Source organism: Stylophora pistillata, chromosome 1, assembly GCF_964205215.1.
Source record: "Stylophora pistillata chromosome 1, jaStyPist1.2, whole genome shotgun sequence".
Classification (NCBI taxonomy): Eukaryota; Metazoa; Cnidaria; class Anthozoa; order Scleractinia; family Pocilloporidae; genus Stylophora; species Stylophora pistillata.
In genome coordinates, this window is record NC_142519.1 from 42,689,800 (window position 1) to 42,708,865 (window position 19,066).

The window sequence follows — 19,066 nt, forward strand, 5'->3', positions numbered from 1 at the left end:
GTTATGAAACGTATATGTGCACGATCCTCGCAGTAAAGCACTATTTGAGCAAGAGTAAAAATCAGACCTGAAAAAATTCAGGCCTGTACGGGATTCGAACCACTGACCTCTGCGATAATAGTGCAGCACTCTACCAATTAAACTGGGAGCAACTGGGAGCAAGCCATGGATCAAATTAATTCGACATAAACCCGTAAGATAATAAATCAGACACAACGAATATATGGAATACATATATCTGAACTGCGTTTATGAAACGTATATGTGCACGATCCTCGCAGTAAAGCACTATTTGCTCAAATATCACACAGATCATACCAATATGGCGATCGTGAGTACATGAGACGATCCGTTAAGAGCCATGGTATTGGACATGCATGGATTAGACTCGTTCAATGATGGCCAGTGTCGTAAATGAACCAGGACGAGTCGCTAGAGATGTTACGAGTGTCTCTCAATTTCTGCAACTTGTGAAAACACGTGTGAAATTGATCCTTAATTGTAGTCGGCCCCATGCAATTATCTATACAAATTATAAAGCTGCAGACAACCCACCCGTACATATGCAAAGTAAATGTGAATGGTGCATCTATTACATATGAGGAAGATAGCTTTCTTCTGTCTGTATCGTAAACGTGTCCTTACATCTATAGTTTAATCAAGCTACTATACTATGTTCAGGGCTAAAAGAATCCGCATTGCTAAAGTTGTACCATTCTTGTTCGTACTCGTAATATCGGAATAAAGGTGTTGTTTGAAACTGAAAATAGAAATATGGCAACAGAGATTAGAATTATATAGAAAGATACACTTCCTGATAAAATATACTCAAAGTAGTTTTGCATTGATGAGAGAGCTATGATTTCTTTCAAGAGAACAGATAAAGCATCTAATTTGCTGTTATTTAACAGCATTACAAGACTCAGCAGGTTAAAGACGGTCATCTGCATAGAAAGTAAAGGCTTCGTCTGAGATTCGTTGCAGATCAAGAGATTGTAAACTGCAATTTTTAATCTCCTAGAGCAGGTTACATCCCAAGGCAATTCACGCACTGCATAAGCAATGTTTTGTTCAAACTTGTTTTGAATCAACTTCAAAGCTTCTTTAGCTGGAAAACATTCGTTCTCTTATGTTTATTTGAGTCTTTTAGTCAAATAGCGCTGATTTCGTGTTGCTGGGTTCATCTTGTTTTCTTTTTTTTTGTAGTGACTTGTCCTATAACCAACTGGAACAGCTGCCTCCGAGTGCTTTCTCTGAAAATCATCTTCTTCAAGAACTGTAAGTAGAAGGGTCAATACAGCGATTATTAGGCTAATGTTCATATGCATATGACTCTCCTAAACGAAATACTGTGTTATGATGTGCGTGAAAACTATATGGCCATGTCTCAAAAGGAATGGATATTATCAAACTGATGTATATGATTGGCTAAAATCGATATTAACCATAGTCCACAACGACTTTCTAGATCGATATGTTTGTAACATTTAACCTTATAAAGTGACATATAAAAGACTATGGGAAAAAAAAAAGTTATTAAAGTCCAGAGATTTTAGCCCTAGTTTGAAGGGCACCAAAGTAAGCTTGTTTCAATCTAAAAATCAAGTCAGTGTTTCCACTAAAACGGGAATATGTCTTCACAGTTAAACAGTTGTAACCAGAAGCAATTTTTTAATTTAAGTGGTGAAAATTCAGCGTGGACGTTTTCTGTGATGATCAGTAAAAGATCACAAGGCTCAGACTGACAACTGATAGCTGGTCGATGGAGGCACAAATAGGCACCAAACGTTCGTTGTGAGCCGAACAATAATAAAACAGCCCATAGAACTTACGATAAGACGGTTTCCTGGTTTATTCCACTTCAATCTAATTCACGAAACACTCACTAAATTCGACGAGAAAACTTCCCCAAAAACTCGCGCTCTCACAACCTCCTTTTTTTCTTAACTCGACCTGTTCTCCCTTTTTTCAACATGCACGTGCTCACTACCTTATTTGGTAGCGCTGCTCATGGTCTTCTTTGTTTTCTTCCACGTTTTCGTCCGTTTCGACCAATTTTTCAAAAATTACTTCTAGTATTCCATTCTTGAAATTGGGAAACTCTTCGCCGTCCATATTTTTAACATTTGCAAATGTTTCCACACGAAGAAATTTTTCTTCGACAGATTGCTGAGGATTGCGTGATATGATACGTCGTTTTAGGATCTATAACCTTATTGACGATGGCTCTTGACTTATAAGATCGTGAGAATCTCTACGCTTATTGTAAAAAACTTAATACTAACTGACTTGCCGCTCTAGATTTTTGGGGTCATTGGAGTCACGTATAAGTTGGTTAACTCTAATGTTGGCGTCAGCTCTTGAGAGCACTGTGCACTGCACAGTTTCAGGATTTAGTAATTTTTCCTTTGCTCATCCGGGTTTTATCTCATACCACCTTCCAGTTATGACGCAAGACAATATCAGACTCCAGCTGGGTAGAAAGATCTAAAGTCATATTTACTAAAACTGATGAGACGGAAATTTTAGAAAGAAACCTTAAGTCCTCTCTTTCATCATTTTTGAGAGCTCAGCAGAGACATTGGATGATATTATGGGGCTGATCCTTTCTGAGTAACACAAGCCTTTACATTTTATCATTTTTGTCATGTCCAAGCTGGTAGATGCTTGTACGGCGTAAGCAAATGCATAAGCGTCAGCAAATGCTTTTCCAAATTAATCACCAACACTCAGTAATATGGGGTCCTTTCCTCTGATTCAGCAGTACAACTTATGTAATGCACTTTAGATCAGTTAACTTGACTTAGGCAAATTACGGGCCGAATAAACTATCGTCTTTACTGAGCTGAATTGCTGACCTAAAATCGGCCTTTTGAAAACGTGATTTCCAGCCACAATCGAACCTTTCATTGATTGTTTTCATGCATCATATCAGTCTGACAAATCATTTTAAAATCAGGGAAGAGGATTAAGATCTAATCTATTTTAGAATCAAATAACTTTTTAACATCCCTTTGAATATTATGTGCAGTTAGGCACAAAAATACCCTTTTAAATGTTGCACCTCTCCTGTTCCCATGGTGTTAACGGATATATTCTCATGACCGTGGGCATTTTTTTTAACCAGAAAATCGCGCTGTAGCTACCTTAAGCTCAAGTTCATTGAAACACGATAGTCTCTCTAACAGCGGTGTGGGGCATTTAGGTTCAAAGAATCCACCATTTCTTTAAAACTTTCCCCATGAATTTTTTTTTAGGCTAATAGTAGTCGAAACCACCTTGGTTTTTCCAAACGCTGCAAAGCAGCTTTTCTTCTGAGCGGCAATCGCTTCAGCGCTCAACGAGGCACATTTCTAACAGCGCCGATGTAATCAAAATGTCACATATTACAAGCTCATATTTTCACCAAATTTGTTTTGAGGAGTTTATTTTTCTCCGCAAATGTAGATCAATCGTTTATGAGGACAAAGCACATATATTTTGCTTCATTAACAGCTTTTATTGCGAAAATAAGTTTTCAGTTTGACACCTACTTCTCCACTGCCGCCATAGCAATAAATATAAAATATTTTTCCTTTTTTTAACTTCCTTCCCTCCCACCTCCTTCTCCCCATTTAGGGCGAGAGGAATGAAAACACTGGGTATGACACAGCACTGATATGTTCCGATGGGGCTAAACACACTGAGTCCCGATACGAACCTGGGGCCGTAGCTTTTCAGCCTTTGGTCGATTGCGATTAGGTTGTCAATTGATTTGCTGATACTAAGCATAAACGATTGAGTAAGTGTGATGTTTTCGGTGACTAATCATCACACTTGCTTGATATACGTCTTTGTGTGGTTTAAAAAGTTATGCCAGTGAGGAAAAAAGATATGTTACACTTTTTTCAAAGATAACTGTTGAAAATGCTGGAAACGTAACAGAATAAGAACAAGGAAAACTTCGTAGATAACTCACCTGATCTAATCGGGAAAACCACTTCACCAAGTTTCAAGATTTTTCGTCATTTTTACATCCCTACTCTTTGATGCTTTACAACGGCGACGTTGGGTGGGCTATTGCCCTTCGTTGTATTCTGTACATCCCCTTTTTATTTCGTAGCCTTGCATTAGGCACATCCTTATTTCGCTGAGCTTCAAAACTGGCAAAATAAAAGACCCAGTCCTACTAGAATGAGTTCGTACCCGTGTAACATTCCTCGAAATAATTGTCGTGAGCTGAGATCTACTGTTAATGTTTCATCAAAACTTTTAAGGCTCATCTAGGTAACACACCTTGAGCTACCACCTGTTTCTCCATATTTTAAAGAGCAAGATAGACATGATAGAGAGAGAGGAGTCCCCGTCTCGTGGTTCGCTACTCGTGAGGCAAATTCAACTTTGTGAAGCAGTTACAAGTTCCAATTGCCGTGGGGTACATCATGATTACATTACAAAATGAAGTATCAATCGGACTTAACAAAGTTTCTTTGCAAATTTATAGCGGTAACATTTGCTTTATGTCAGAAAACTTTTGAAAAGTTACAGCTTATCAAAACAATTAGCTGGAATGTTAATCAATATTAAGCAACTTGCTTAACGATAAACCACACTTTTTGTTGGTTTACCGGTGTAATAAACCACGTGGGATGTTTGGAGAACAAGAGAAAAGTTTGTAAAGCACGAGGAGCAGCGGAGTGGTTTGCAAACTTTTCGAGTATGAAGTTAAGTATTCGGATCCAAGTTTGTCAGAGAAAATGGCAATTTAATTCTTATTTGTGATCAAATCGTTGATTCTCATGGAAACCATCAAGAAGCGCGAGAAACCAAACAAAGCGCCGGAGACTGAATAAACTGCCGGTGAGAAGAGCAAAAAGTGAAATTAGTTTCTCAATGAATGAACGCAATAGCACCAAGAACCCCAGCATAATAATAATAACAATAATAATAATAATAATAGTTTAATATTTATATTGCGCAAATTAACATGTGAATATGATCAAATGCGCATCACAACACTTTTCGGGAGACTTTGGCCAGACTGCATCAGCAGTTTACAAACAATCGAAGGAAGCTTATTTGAAGATGCCCCCTCACGCCCAATTCCCAGTAAACAGGCCAGACCACATCACAGTAATCTCGTGAGTGGGTTCTTTAACGTCCCCTGCTTAACCAAATTAACTAATTAATAGACGCAGGAGACGGGACCTACGGTTTATTCGTCATTATCCGAGAAGACTAGAATGTCTATCCATTTCTTGATATTACAGAAAGGTAGCGCATTCTCCTCAGTTATTTTAAGACCTTGAGTGTTGGTCCGGCCGGGGCTCGAACCATCGACTTCGACCTCCCGCACAACAGTCCAGCGCTCTAACCAATTGAGCTAACTGGGAGGCGGTTGTAAAAAGGCGGTTGTAAAAGAAAAAAAAAAGCGAACTGGCTTTGTGGCCAGAATTGGCCTACCACTACGATTGTGATCTGATAAGTTCGCAAAGTTTGCAGGCCTAAGAGGCAGAAACGTATTTGTGCACGATCCTCGTAGTGAAGAACACTATTTAAGTAATAGTGAAAATCAGACCTGAAAAAATTCAGGCCTGTACGGGATTCGAACCACTGACCTCTGTTATACCAGTAGCAGCGCTCTACCATTTGAGCTAACAAGCCAACAAGTCAACTGGAAGCAGGGCATTAAGTTAATTCGACATAAACCCGTAAGGTGATAAATCAAACACATCGAATATATGAAATTCCTCTATCTGAACTGCACAAATACGTTTCTGTAACCGCAGTTTAAATATATGAATTTCATATATTCGTTGTCTCCTAAGAAGCAGTTTTGATATTTTCCGGAGCTTTTTTATTGAAATAAAGGTCAGTTTCCTAGAATCTTTGCCAGTGAGTTTTAACTCCATCTGAGGTATAAACTTCATTAGACCGCACTAAGACAAAAGCAGCAATATCGGAAGGTAACATTGAGCCATGTGCACTTGTTCAAGCGCCGTTCAGCATTTGTTTCTATTGCCTCCGCTTTGATTAAAGCCCTCACGGAATCCTCGTTTAAATGTAGAGACGACAGAACAGTAGAAGATTGATACCAAAGCACCCGTTACCATAGCTGCCACAGTCATAGGTTTTTGCTGAAAACTCCCTGGCTTTTCCCGTAAAATCTCCCTGACCGACTGAATGAACAATTCACAAACGAGTCGTCTATTCCAAAGCCATTCTTTCCACCCATAAATTGTCTCAAAGGTGTGAAACTGAAAAATAATTTTCAGTGTAAAAATAGTTGCTAAATAAGGCAGAACTTAAGTGCTTAGTTATCAGAAACGATTGATCTAAAGAAGCGAAGCAGATGATATTCCACAAAACTGCCTTTTGTTAAAAGACGAGCCGGCGAGTCTATGAGCGCTGTAGCGATTTTGATCGAGTGATATTGGCTTTCCTTTAATAAATAAGGAGGATTCGAATACTTTGAAAACGGAATTTTTTTGTCAAATAGTGTATTTAGTGCTCCGTTTTGAAACTTATCTACGTTGTATCGGTCTTGCCTCTATATTTATATTCGTTATTTTGGGCCGATTAGATCACAAGTCAGAGTAGGATTATCGTCCACGGTTGCTTGCTGAATATTTCACAGTTATTTCGTAACCTTTCCACTGATATATAGTTTATGGTGGTTACGCTTCAAATAATGCGCTAACGCTTTTTTTTTCGTGAAGAACACCCGCGAATGTCTACCATAACCATACGACGTCTAGTGTTTTTCTTTGGCTGACAAGACTGTTCAGCTGGTTTTGAGTACAGCTGCTCTGTCTTCTATAGAAGGCAACGCCGAGATAAGCGACTTTAAATCAGCCCAAGAAACTCACACGATACGGACAAACATCCGGTCTAGTTAGGCGAGGAAATTTGTCTTTTTTTTTCAAAACAATTTCAGACTTTAGCTCGAGAGAGCGACTGTTTATTCCCATGCAAATCCTTATATTTTGGCCACTGCATAACGTAAACTTATCATAGAGCTGGTAGCGCCCGTGGACAATAGCAAGCGAACCATGAGTTTTGATTGGCTACCCGAGTTGAAAAGATGGGCCCATCTTGTACGCTCGAGATTGCCCACGCAAAAAAAAAGGAGTGCGTGGACTGGACTTGCAAAGATCGTAACTTCTGGACAACATCAGCCATGCAGTCGTAAATAGCGGCAGGCATGAGACAGTCAAAACAGAGAAAACATACATGTAAGCGACCATCATGGGTTTATTTTGCTACAAACATAGTTGTCTTTCTTTCCCGGATCTTGAAATAATTAACTCATTCTTGATTATTTAAAGCCCAATTCTTAAACTATATAAAAAATTATTCATTGACCAAGCTTGTTCGGTCATTGTTTTTTCTTTCTTTTTTTTTTTTTTTTTGCGTTTTTAAGGACCTCGACCTCGTCTCGGATTCATAAAAGCCCAATAAAAGAACTCGGCCAATATCCTGCCATCCTGACGGAACAGGCTTGGTTAATAAAGCATATATTATATGAGGTGCATATTCACCAGGACTCATTTTGCGAGCTTGGGCTACCTGTGATAATAGGCACGGCAGATCCAGAAGCAAAACTGCTCATTGGGCAATTGCATAACAAAAAGAAAGGTGAAATCCAATGAAACCATGGCAAATGAGCTGCCAAATATGTAGAAAACATAACCAATTGGCAGCCAAACAGATGCGCGAAAAACAGCTTGAATACAAGAATTGAAATCGCACTTACATGGCACGACGAAATATAACCATATCTATCGTTGGGACTGTTTCTGTCATCGATTTTAAGATTTTGAAGCCCTTTTCTTTTCATTACAATATTCGTCAGTCTGTACTTTTGCTCTTCGGATGGAAAGGATGGAGCTAAGATGAGGAAAACCTGCAAGATCATTTTAGTACGGCCCAGCAACAGGCGTTATTTTGGAATTGTTCATTACTCTATCCACTCGGGCAAAAATTTCAGGCATTGTGTACCACCTCCGCCGCCCCCCCCCCCCCCCCTTACTGCCGGATGAAAAGAAGCTTCCGTAAGCATTGTCCTCAGTTATTAGTGTGAAGATGAGAATGATCTTTGTAGTGTATTTCGCAGAGGGTTTTAAAATCTCCACCAAAAAAGGAGTGCTGAAAGCGAGTACTCTTTTCTCTTCTGATGTCAGTTTGTTTCCTTATTTCTTTTGTTATTTTCATATAATTCGAATAAATTCTATCTGCTAGGAGAATGCAAGAAGCCAAACAGTCTGAGTTCGACCCAGGTGCACGTAGATACCGATTTCAAATCTCTCATCATAATGGATCAATTATTCATTTTATATTAAATAGTCAACGTGGGGTCTGCGTTTGTTTTCAGTCCTTTCAAGTCTGTATCAAAAGCAGTAGATAAATGTTTTACTAAAATTGTTCCCTTGTTGACCATGCAGATTCCTGAATAACAACAACTTAAAGAATTTGTCCTCTGGCCAGTTACCTCGATGGTCGGCTTGGGGCGCATCAGAATTTCAGAACCTGTAAGTTAAAGTGCCCTTGAGACGAAAATTGACTATCTTATTTTGTGCTAATTTGTTTACAGAATGTTGAATTGGGTCAAGTCAAAACCCTTTTCGCCATTAGAAACTCAATACAAACCTTCGATGACCAATTTTTATTACTTCAAAGTCGTCCAAAAATCGTCCGGACGAGTTTTCCGGACGAGCCCCGAAGTGGCGAGAAATAACGGGGAGTGAAACATGTGGGGGCGTGACCCTTTTCAACCAATCAAAATTTAGTAAAGCAAAGGGGCCGTGTACTTCTAAGGATGCTCGTTGTACTTGCCATGGCAACAAAATACGTCATTTGGTGGCAAATTTAGCGCCAAACTAAGCTCGCACAGAATTTTGGTCGAGGGCGCGAAGCGTTAGAAATATAAACAAACAAGTAACAATAAGAATTTATGGCGATTTTAAGTGAAAATCAGCGGAAAATGGAAAGAGTTATTGAGGAGAGTTATAGTGTTTTTGTATCTGGAAAAGCCGGCAGTGGAAAATCGTTCATTCTGCGATATATTATAGGGAAAATTCGACGGAAAGGACTAATTGTTTTGTAACAGCACCAACTGGCATCGCTGCACAGAACATCGGCGTTATAACGATCCATTCACTCGCTGGTATCGGTACTGGGTCAAAAAGTATTTCTAAACTAATCTGTACCTTTAAAGCTAACGCAGAAGCAGAGAGTATATTCGTGATGGTATAGTTGCAGAGAGTATAGTTGGAATAGTTGCGATGTTCCTGTTATCGATGAAGTGTCGATGCTGAGCCGCGAAGTGTTTGAAAAGTTGGAGGCTATCGCTCGAGCCACTCGAAGCTCGCAACCCTTTGGCTCGATACAGCTGATTTTCAGAAATTCTCTTCTTCTTTTCCACGACAGAAGGTTGCTGTGTTTTGAATAGGCTGGCCGTTCTTCTTACATTCAAGTTGAAATTTTTCCTATATATTGTCAACAGTAACAGTGTGACCCGACTTTTCACAAAATTTCTCTAATATTCTGTTGAATACAAAAAGATTTTAAGTTTACTTTAGCCTGAAGAATTCAAATTAAAGGCTTGTCATAATAGCTTGTCATATTAGCAGTCATTCCAACGGTTTTCATTATAAATTTGCTCTTGCTGTTGCATTTCTGTTCCTGGAAACGAGCGCTGTTCCTTGCAATTTACAACACGTTTCTAACGGCTGAATTCCAACGGTTTCACTCCCCGTTATTTTTCGCCACTCTGGGGCTCGTCCGGAAAACTCTCGCGCCTTCGGCGCTCGCCTGCGATACAAAGCGTCAGCGGTAGACAATACTAAAAAAAAAATGGCGGAATTCAAACTGGCGAATAAACAACGAATAAAACCAGGTAAAAAATAACATTTTGCCGTGTTCCCTTGTCTTAAGCTGTTTGTTCTACTTTCGCTGATTTTAAAGCCAGTTTTTTTTAGAGTCAGAGCACACAATTATATTTTTCATCTCTTTTGTATAAAAGTGAGTTCTTTGAGGTCAGAAATCTCATTCCTCAATTCGACTATTTTATCATTCTTATTTACAATGTTCACCGATTACTTTCCTTCGTGTAAGTTATTCTACGAGAGAGTTGTTAAAGGCGGATACTGATCAGCTCACATGTATAGGTGACAAAACTCGTGGAGGTTCGTAGGCTTCCCTTTCGTCGAGATCGCACTGAGGACGGATTTTGTTGTCCCTTTTTTTCAACGGTAGACACTGAACCCGACAGAATTCTTCGCCTAGATTCTTAAAATTACACAGATCTCTCGAAAGTCTTTCGAGAAGTGTTTGGAGCATGGCCTGCACGATTACTTCAGCTTTGAATTACGCATCGATGCCTCGTCAATTTTGTATAGTTTTTGTAAAAACAGAGTAAAGCACTCTGTTTTGTTCGCTTGACATTTTGCCATGTGAGATTTTCGCGCTGTGCCTTGACGTCACTTCCTCTTCAGAGTCCTGCGATCAACTTCCGGAACACGGTCAAATAATGCGGACGCGAAATCGCGAATTTAACGGCCCGAAAAAGATATTTTTGATGCTCGGTTTAGACTGAAATTTAGCAGAGTATGTGAAGGAGACACTGAACACGAAAATGAAAAAAAGTGATGTACGAAAATTTTGATCTCAGGGGCACTTTAAGTAGGTTTGGGTTTTCATTCCAATCTTAATGTGTACGGTGTAAATACGCTAATACTGAGGTTTCTTAGTGTATTTATCACCACACCCTTTTCCAAGACGGGGACTGAAAGTTAAAGCCACTGAATATTAAACTGCACAGGAAATTTTCACTAGTGCTGTAAGAACCATTCTTTATTTGACGAGGCATGTTCATGGTCGAGCAAGTGAAAATTGAAATTAGAAAAAGAAAAAGGATAAAAATTGCTTCCTGAGTCTAAGAAAACAAATAAGTTCTACAAATATTTCTCTCACTGATAAATCGAATAAAATTATTTTGAATTTTTTTTCATTATTCACTCCTTAAGCCATATTTTAAGTCTTCGGACAACAATGTTCCAAACACAATAAATTGTGAATTTGAAATACATGCTTGGACAGTTTTTTGTGATAGCTTTAGCTCAATTAATGCAAAGTTCAAAAGTGAAAAACGTATAAAGTTCAGTATTAAAAAATTAACCTTGAGATGACAGACGAACTGTTGAGAAGTGTCTTTCAAAATTCAAAATGTTGTGTCATCTCAAGATTTTAACTTGTTCACTACTTCTCAATTGTCGTTATCTTTTTACATAGAACTCTGGACTTCAACAAATTGGAGACTCTACCTTTTGATATATTCAAGCCCTTCAAGTTAATCGATCTGTAAGAAATTGGCCCTGAAGCTTTAGACAGTTGACTGCCGTTGACTTAGATCAATTTTCCACCTTCCCAAAATTGTTTTGAGCCTTTTGTTTGAAAATGAGGATGAATGCCAATTAACCACCTGAATTTTTAAAAGGACAAGTGCTAAAATAAATCATCTTGAACAAATTGGTGAAGACAGGAGGTTGACACCTCCCGCCCGACAATACTATTTCTCGTCGGAAGGTGCTTTGTTGAAAAGAAATCTATAAACCACTTCAGATCTCTTCTCCATGTCCCGTAGTTCATTAAGATTTATCATAATCAGACGCGATTTCAATTAAAATCACAGAATAGATGACTTACCAAATCAATTTTAAGTTCAACGTATATGATATGATATAATCTTAGAATCCTCTTTGTTAAAGATATACAATAGGTAGATTTCTAGAGCTTGCCTTCAGTGACAGAAAATTATCTGGTTTTGACAGACTCAAGCTAAGAAAAGAATTGTGCATGGTGTTTTACAGGTGGCTGGGAAACAACAACATCAAAAAGTTGCCTGAAGGCTTGTTTGTTGAGCAATATAAGCTGAAATACTTGTGAGTGGTTAATTTTTCATTCAAATATGTATAAATAGGACCTTAACTACAGAAATGAACCCCAAAATTTTAGTATGAAAACTTCGTATCAGTTAGTGCAGTTACACCACCCGGATACTGGTTGCACATTCACCTGTAACAGGCGCGCTTGAACGTCGAATGCAATATCTGATCAATAGTCGATCAGTACAAACAAAAGTGCAAGACACAATGCATCTATCACTTATTCCTCATTAATTGCTGACCTTTGTTTTCTTTTGTGTCGTCCTGAACCGCAGGACCGGTCGAAAGGCGAAGAAAACAACTTAAAAGAGCAGAACTGATATCATCAATCCGATTTGACTTTGCCAAAAACTCCATTCAACCCAAGAGCGGGTTATTATCTATAAAATCATCCCTTTGAATGTAATCCCGAAAGGAACTAATGTATGAATGATATCACTGACTTCTCGGCAAGCTGAGTGCAAATCTTCATGTGAGTCAAATGAAATATGCCTGTCGCATTTAAAGCAGAAAGTCATGATAAGGTGAGCAAGGGTTAATTTGTGGGCCTCGACTGGAACCGCATCGCGCGGCTACACAGCCAAGTACTGAATGTGTACCATTGGGTTCAAGTCCCATCTGGGGCTCGGATTTTTTTCTATTACACTAAAAAATTGTTTCATCTTTACATGCTCACTTTGGAGGTTGGTTGGCCGCATCTTGATATGCCTTAATGTGACAGCGTGATGCTGTTAGAGAGTCTTCACAGGTGCTTACCAGTACTTGGCTGTGTAGCCGCGCGATGCGGTTCCAGTCGAGGCCCACAAATTAACCCTTGCTCACCATAGAGTCTCCAGTAGCTCAGTGGTTAGAGCATCCGACTAAAGTCATGATAGAAATATAAAATACGGTAAGTCACAAACTGAACCTCTTGCATAAGCCTCAATAAAGACAATATTGCCCTGTTTACCACTGGATTCTACTTTTCAGGCTCCACTCCCTACAAATGCTCTTATTCTGGTTTTTCAGACATGATCGATTCATAGCCAAATTCTGGTTTACTAAACTAATAATTTTTCACATGAAATTCTAACACGGCTCTGATCAGCTTTATCGAAATTGACCTTCTTGTAACAATTAGAATAAGGTGTGACGAACAACGGATTACTTTTGCGCGCAAAACAACCCGTTCCAGTTAAGAGTACCTCTTCCTGGTGTTACGAGGATCGAATTATTCTCAATGAATCTGTCACGCAATCCCAGACTTTTCTAGAGTTATCTACAATCTATAATATTCCAGAAACTTCTTTCATGTGACTCAGCAGTTTCCAAAAATATTACAACTTGTAATACGCTGGAAATAGTAATAGAACATTCTAGATACCTAAAGTAAACGTATATAAACTGGCTTGTGAGAAGCACAAAAACAGATTTGCCTGAGGGCTTACCCTCGTGGTCGGCTGACTGAACTTGTGGAAGCGATGTTGTGACGAGGCTATGACCTTTTGACCTTGCGATATCCGGAGAGAAGAAAAAGACGATAGCCGAGAAGGAAAGAAGATAAAAAATACAGAGTTCACTATGAAGTCCTTCGGAAGAATTTGTGTACACGGAAAGAAAGCCATGAATCAAGAAAGCCAAGCGCTGTGGTCTTCAGTCGGCGGATTTTGGAATTGGAAGTTCATCAAGACGACGAACACTTACACGGCATGAAGGATGTAAGCCTGCTTTATGAACTGCTTAACTTAATCTTTAACCTAAGTAGATTAGACAGCGTAAAACTAATTAAAAAATAGTTAAAATGGGTAACTGCTTGTTGTTACATTTTTGTTGCGTGCCTTATATCGTTCTCGGGAGACTATTTTCATATATGATACTTTGTTAGAGGACATCTGTTGGTCATTCGTGCACGTAACACTAGCTGAATGTGCGGAAAACGCGGCTTGAAGAAAAAAATTTCGACAACAGAATTGAGGGAAACGAGCCAGAGAAACTGAACTAGTCTCTCGAAAGTTTACAACCAAAAATGATTGAGATAGCCTAAGAAACTCTTAACATTGATATGGCTACACTCAAAAGGCAATTATATAAAAAACAATATAAGTGCCAGAGAGTTTAGTTTAGCTTGGTTTGATTAATTTAATTTAATCACCTAACCCGTTTTGTACTTACCATCCCGCCCCGGGGAGGACATCCATCACACAGTAATCTCGTGTGTGGGAAATTAACGTCTCCTACCCCAACCCTGCAGGAGACGGGACCTCCATTTATTCGTCCCTATCCGAAAAGAATAGAATATCTAACCATTTCTTGATGTCATAAAAAGGTAGGAAATTCTTCTCAATCGTTTTAAGACCTTGAGTGTTGGTCCGGCCAGGGCTCGAACCCTCGACCTCCCGCACAACAGTCCATTGCACTATCCATTGGGCTAACTGGGCGGCGTTCCATTTCCATTCTTCCAAGCAAGTCTTGAGGAGAAAAACAAGGCAGTTGTGCCATTGTAGTATGGGCCAATGTCCAACTGAAGTGCAAAGTTTAACTGATGAAGAAGAAGAATAGGTATTAAGGGAGGCAGAAATTTTTGGTTCTCAAACTCCACACGCTCTTCTTTGCTCTGTGCAGTAGCTTATAATGTTGTCCTTTGGTTTTCGTGGCCGCCGAGAACATAATGGAATAGATAATTTCAACATTGCAAAAATGACAATGGCGTGGAGTTCGTAACGTTTACAGAAGGTCCAACAAAGACGAGACAGGGCGGGTTGCGGAGTAAGAACATAGATTTCCTACCACAGCTGTTTACAGCACCAGTTTATGGAAAAAAGGTGTCTGGTAGCTCTCTTCAAGCGGTTTGTCCAGTGTCAAAAGGAACTGAAATTTGAATGCAAATGTTGGCTTTAGAAGTCAACCCTTGAGTGTAAATACCATAAGAAACACGATGAAAAAAGTTATGGCGGGTATTGGTCTTAAATAAAGGGAGGAAAAGGTCATGAATCACAGTTCAGGAGCTGGTCCATGATTGGCAGCGTCGAGGTAAAACCAACCTGTACTTTCACATTCGCGTTTGAAGTCTGAATTTCTTGATCAATGCAGCCACTGCAACTATGATGAGGTATCGAGCAGAACAGACCATCATGGAAACACTTAGAAACTGCTAAGTTTCTCTCTTTCTTGGCCGCTTAAAACGCGCATCTAAAGTTTGAAAGCGACAGTCGAGTTTTTATGAAAGCCACGCTTTTATGGTCGTAGATGACTCCGATAAATAAGTTCAAGTTACTTTTGCAGATTGCTGTAGAACGAGTGTTCTTCATAACGTTTTTGAATTACCTAAGATGAATCGTACACTTCTCCAAGCTTATAGCTAAATGACTTGTTGAAGTAGTCTTGTTAAAGTTTGTTATCTGTTTTGGCCAATTATTTGAATGCATTTCATGTGAAATAATGGCGTGCGATGTTAAAATCTCACTTATTTTAATCTTTTTTCTGCTATCTTTTTCGTAATATATGTAATTATTACGTATAAATTTTTCATATTAAAAATTGTGCTAGTCTAACTGAAGGTCAGATTTGAAACCAATCTTTTGTTCTTCCAATGTAGGCGGTTGAGCGGCAATCATCTAGAAAAGCTACCACGCGACATATTTCTTGAGTTATCTGCTTTAGAATTACTGTAAGTAATACTTGTTTTCTAAACATTACTATCAAATATCACTATCCTGTACATTAAGTTTGTATGAGGTCCATTGTTATGTTAGTCAATCAATCTTTGCAAATTTCAAATAAAAAATAATATCTATGAACCTCCAATGAAAATGATCGGTTAGTTTTTAACGATTAAAGTTTATTCTGTGTATTATCAAGGAATGAAAAGCCGGTTGGATGACGGGCCTGGTGAGGTGTGAGGAGGGGGGAGGGGGGAAGGGGGAGGGGGGAAGGGGGGAGGGGGGAAGGGGGGAGGGGGGAAGGGGGGAGGGGTGGAGAGACTTAATCTTCGCATTTCTGAACCTCTAATTTTTAAAGTTGTCAACACAAATCAAACCTCGAGCCCCAATTAATTGGCCACCAACGGGGATTGTTTTCTAACACCTTAGTCACCTTTCACATAAATAAAGAGTAAATGTTGTCGTGGGTCTGTTCTGTAAGAGGTCACAAATGACGTCAAACTGTGATAAGAACTAAAAGAAAGGACGCTAGAGACGCAGGCGAGTGTCTCAGTGCCTTTTAGTTTTGTACATTTTGATGCTTTCTGTAATCCTTAAATGAACAAGCAATCAACAACTTGGGACGAATTTGTGTGACAATAAAGAAGCAGAAATTTTTAAATGGTGACGTCAACGTAGCTGAAATAATAATTAACTGGCTATGGAATTGGAAGAAGGATGCTTTAAGTTACAAATATATAATTAAGTTGATGATTAAAATTTGGAAACAAATACGAGTGCCTTCTCACGAGGTGAATCAAACATCTCTCATTCAAAATTAAATTAGTCTATAAGCTAGCGTGCATACAACTTTTTAACAGGTATTATGATGAGTTATTTGGTTAAGTGTTGTTAAATAGATTTTGTTAGCTGTGAAATATTTTCAAAATACAGTCATTTACGATGGAAAGGTCAAAATTGACACTCATATCAAAATGAGTTTCCCGATACGGTTCAAATGAAGTCGATACACATATAACGAGAACAAATCCCGATACGGTTCAAATGAAGTCGTTGCACATATAATGATGAAATCACTTAGTTATTACGTCGCTCGCATCGCCCGTGGGCAATATGGAGCGAATCTTCCGTTCTGATTGGCTACCCGAGCGGGAAGGATGGGCCAATCTTCCCGGATCGCTCGAGATTGCCTGCTTTGATCCCGCGTAAGAAAAAAAATGCGCGGAGTGGACTTACAAAGTTTGTGACTATTATACAATGTGGGCGATGAAATCGCAAAAAGTGGGAGAGGACAGTCCGAAAAACTTATAAGTGAACCTTGAGGGTTTATTGTGCTAAAAACAAAGTCTACTTTCTTTCCCGGCTCTCGAAATGATTAATATTAAAGCGAAATCTCTTTGCTTTACAATAAATCCTTTATAAACAAAGCTTGTTCAGTCAAGATGGCTGGATATTAGCCTAGGCCTCGTTCTTTTTTCGCGTTTTCATGGACCGAGACGCAGAAAAAGAGCTCGGCCAATATCCACCCATCTTCACCGAGTAAGTTTGGTAATGACGCATATTTATAGGACTTGTTCTATTCTCTTAGCTGTAAATCACTTCATTCTCTAATTAAATCATCGTTAGGGACTTGTCCTACAATCAGTTGCAGTCTTTGCCTCAAGGGATACTTCGCAACAATACCAAGATGAAAGAACTGTAAGTAAAACTAATTGTAAAATTAAGAAAAAAGTTACAGGTCCAAAATAAATTTTTGATGATGGCGGTCCTAAACTACTTGAAAAGATCGCTTGTTAATGCTTCGACTTGAGCCGCTGAAATAATTGATGATGAAATTGATGATCAGATGAGATAATTGAACAAAGTGTTATTTACTGTTAGATCTCAGAATGTGGTCAGTCGTCCAACTAATAATTAGTCGAAAACGAAAGGTCAATCAGTCTACTTCGAGATATATTTTGTTCAATGAGCCAATCTGCTGCATATTAACAATTTCTGATCATTGTTAAGGTTTTCAGGGGCATTCATGAAAACATGTTTTTAATTGTTAGTTTACTCTTTATTTCAATAAATACTCTAAGGGATTTGTCAAACAACAAAATTCAGCGTCTGCCCGTGGATGTTTTTGGCAACCTTACTGAGATGAAAAGGCTGTAAGTGGCACTCAGTACAGACTCCACTGTAAAGCAACCAATAATGTATAGTTTTTCATAGAGCTTTAAGTAGCTCAGGGCACTATGACCATTCTAAAAGCAAAACTTCGCAGATTTAAATTTGGTGGCTATCAGAAGAGTGTCTTCAAGTAAATTAAACTGAGAAGTGATATCATGATATAGAAAAGGCTCATGTTATCAGTGGACGCGCAGATGGCATCTTTTTCCTAAATTCTCAAGATCAGGAGTAAACAGTTTGTATACTCAGCTAGGACGCGTAAAGATTTGTAAGTTCTCAAAACAATGCATCCAATTAGGTTTTATTTTGATAAATTGAAGTCTTCTTTTTTCGAAGAGAACAAGTAAAACTTTTCAAGAATCTCAAATGGCAATTAAGTTGCCTTTTTTTTTCATTTTACATATTTCTGACAGCTTTCTCTCCAGTAACAAACTTCAGCGCTTGCCAAGCTTCAAAAATCTCTCCGCGATAAAAACATTGTAAGTGATTAACGATTGTTAATAAAACCAGGTTAAATCACGTAACTTGTTTAATGAGCAATTATACGGGGAAGTGTTGGCAAAAGCCTAATGATCAGCTTACCTACGGACTATTTCTCTGGCATCTTCTTATGACATATTATAAGTTTTTTTAATGAGGTTAACTAAATAAAACGCGAAAAATATACACCCACATTGGGAACACATGTCGTCTACTAAGAATAATCAAGGGCAAATGTGAAAGGTGATAGAACACAATGTAATACAACACATCCTAAAAAATACTCTAATAACACCCCTCCCTTGGGGCTTTGCGGCAATACTATGGTAGTAACGATGACTGATGATTGATGACTATCCCAAATCAAACACAGGACGAATGTTCTTATTTCAGTGCCTTTAGGCAAAATCTAAAGCAGTCTTAAAGGTTGAGTAAAGCTTTAATCGTCTTTAATTGTCAAATGAAATATCCGAAAGCTAACTCTAACCTTTAATTAATCTTTAATTGAACATAAGTTTAACTTTAGTAGCGCAAATCTTTCAGTATCCTTTAATTGGTTTCTTTTTTGGCACAAAAGAGGGTGTTTCATTAAAATACATTTAAGTTGACTTTAAGGTGAGATTTAAATGAGTATAGCTGTTCTGACATCTTTAATTCATGCATTAAAGATAGTCTCATTGTAATCTGAACTGTCAACAGAAAATTCATCACAAATCAGCCAACACTTGCACTGATGAGCCAGAAGAGCAAATTTTGTTTTACGTGCAGCAACGTGAGCTCACAATTCTTTCTGGGGTCGAAACATCTTATTGAAAGCGACGGTTTCATTTTTGCATCTCCTTTAAAGAGCGC

At 38.6% G+C, this 19,066-nt stretch overlaps 1 protein-coding gene across 1 annotated transcript in view; it reads left to right on the forward strand.

Annotated features, from left to right (window-relative positions):
• The first annotated feature begins 322 nt into the window (after positions 1-322).
• Positions 323-19,066, forward strand: part of LOC148742638 (uncharacterized) — a 49,989-nt gene continuing 31,245 nt past the window's right edge. Inside the window, exons 1-10 of the mRNA XM_088748020.1 lie at positions 323-331; positions 912-955; positions 1,207-1,278; positions 8,424-8,510; positions 11,272-11,340; positions 11,850-11,921; positions 15,499-15,570; positions 17,189-17,260; positions 17,644-17,715; positions 18,148-18,213. Of these exons, the coding sequence (XP_088604146.1) occupies positions 323-331; positions 912-955; positions 1,207-1,278; positions 8,424-8,510; positions 11,272-11,340; positions 11,850-11,921; positions 15,499-15,570; positions 17,189-17,260; positions 17,644-17,715; positions 18,148-18,213 (635 nt within the window). The remainder of the gene's footprint in view (positions 332-911; positions 956-1,206; positions 1,279-8,423; positions 8,511-11,271; positions 11,341-11,849; positions 11,922-15,498; positions 15,571-17,188; positions 17,261-17,643; positions 17,716-18,147; positions 18,214-19,066) is intronic.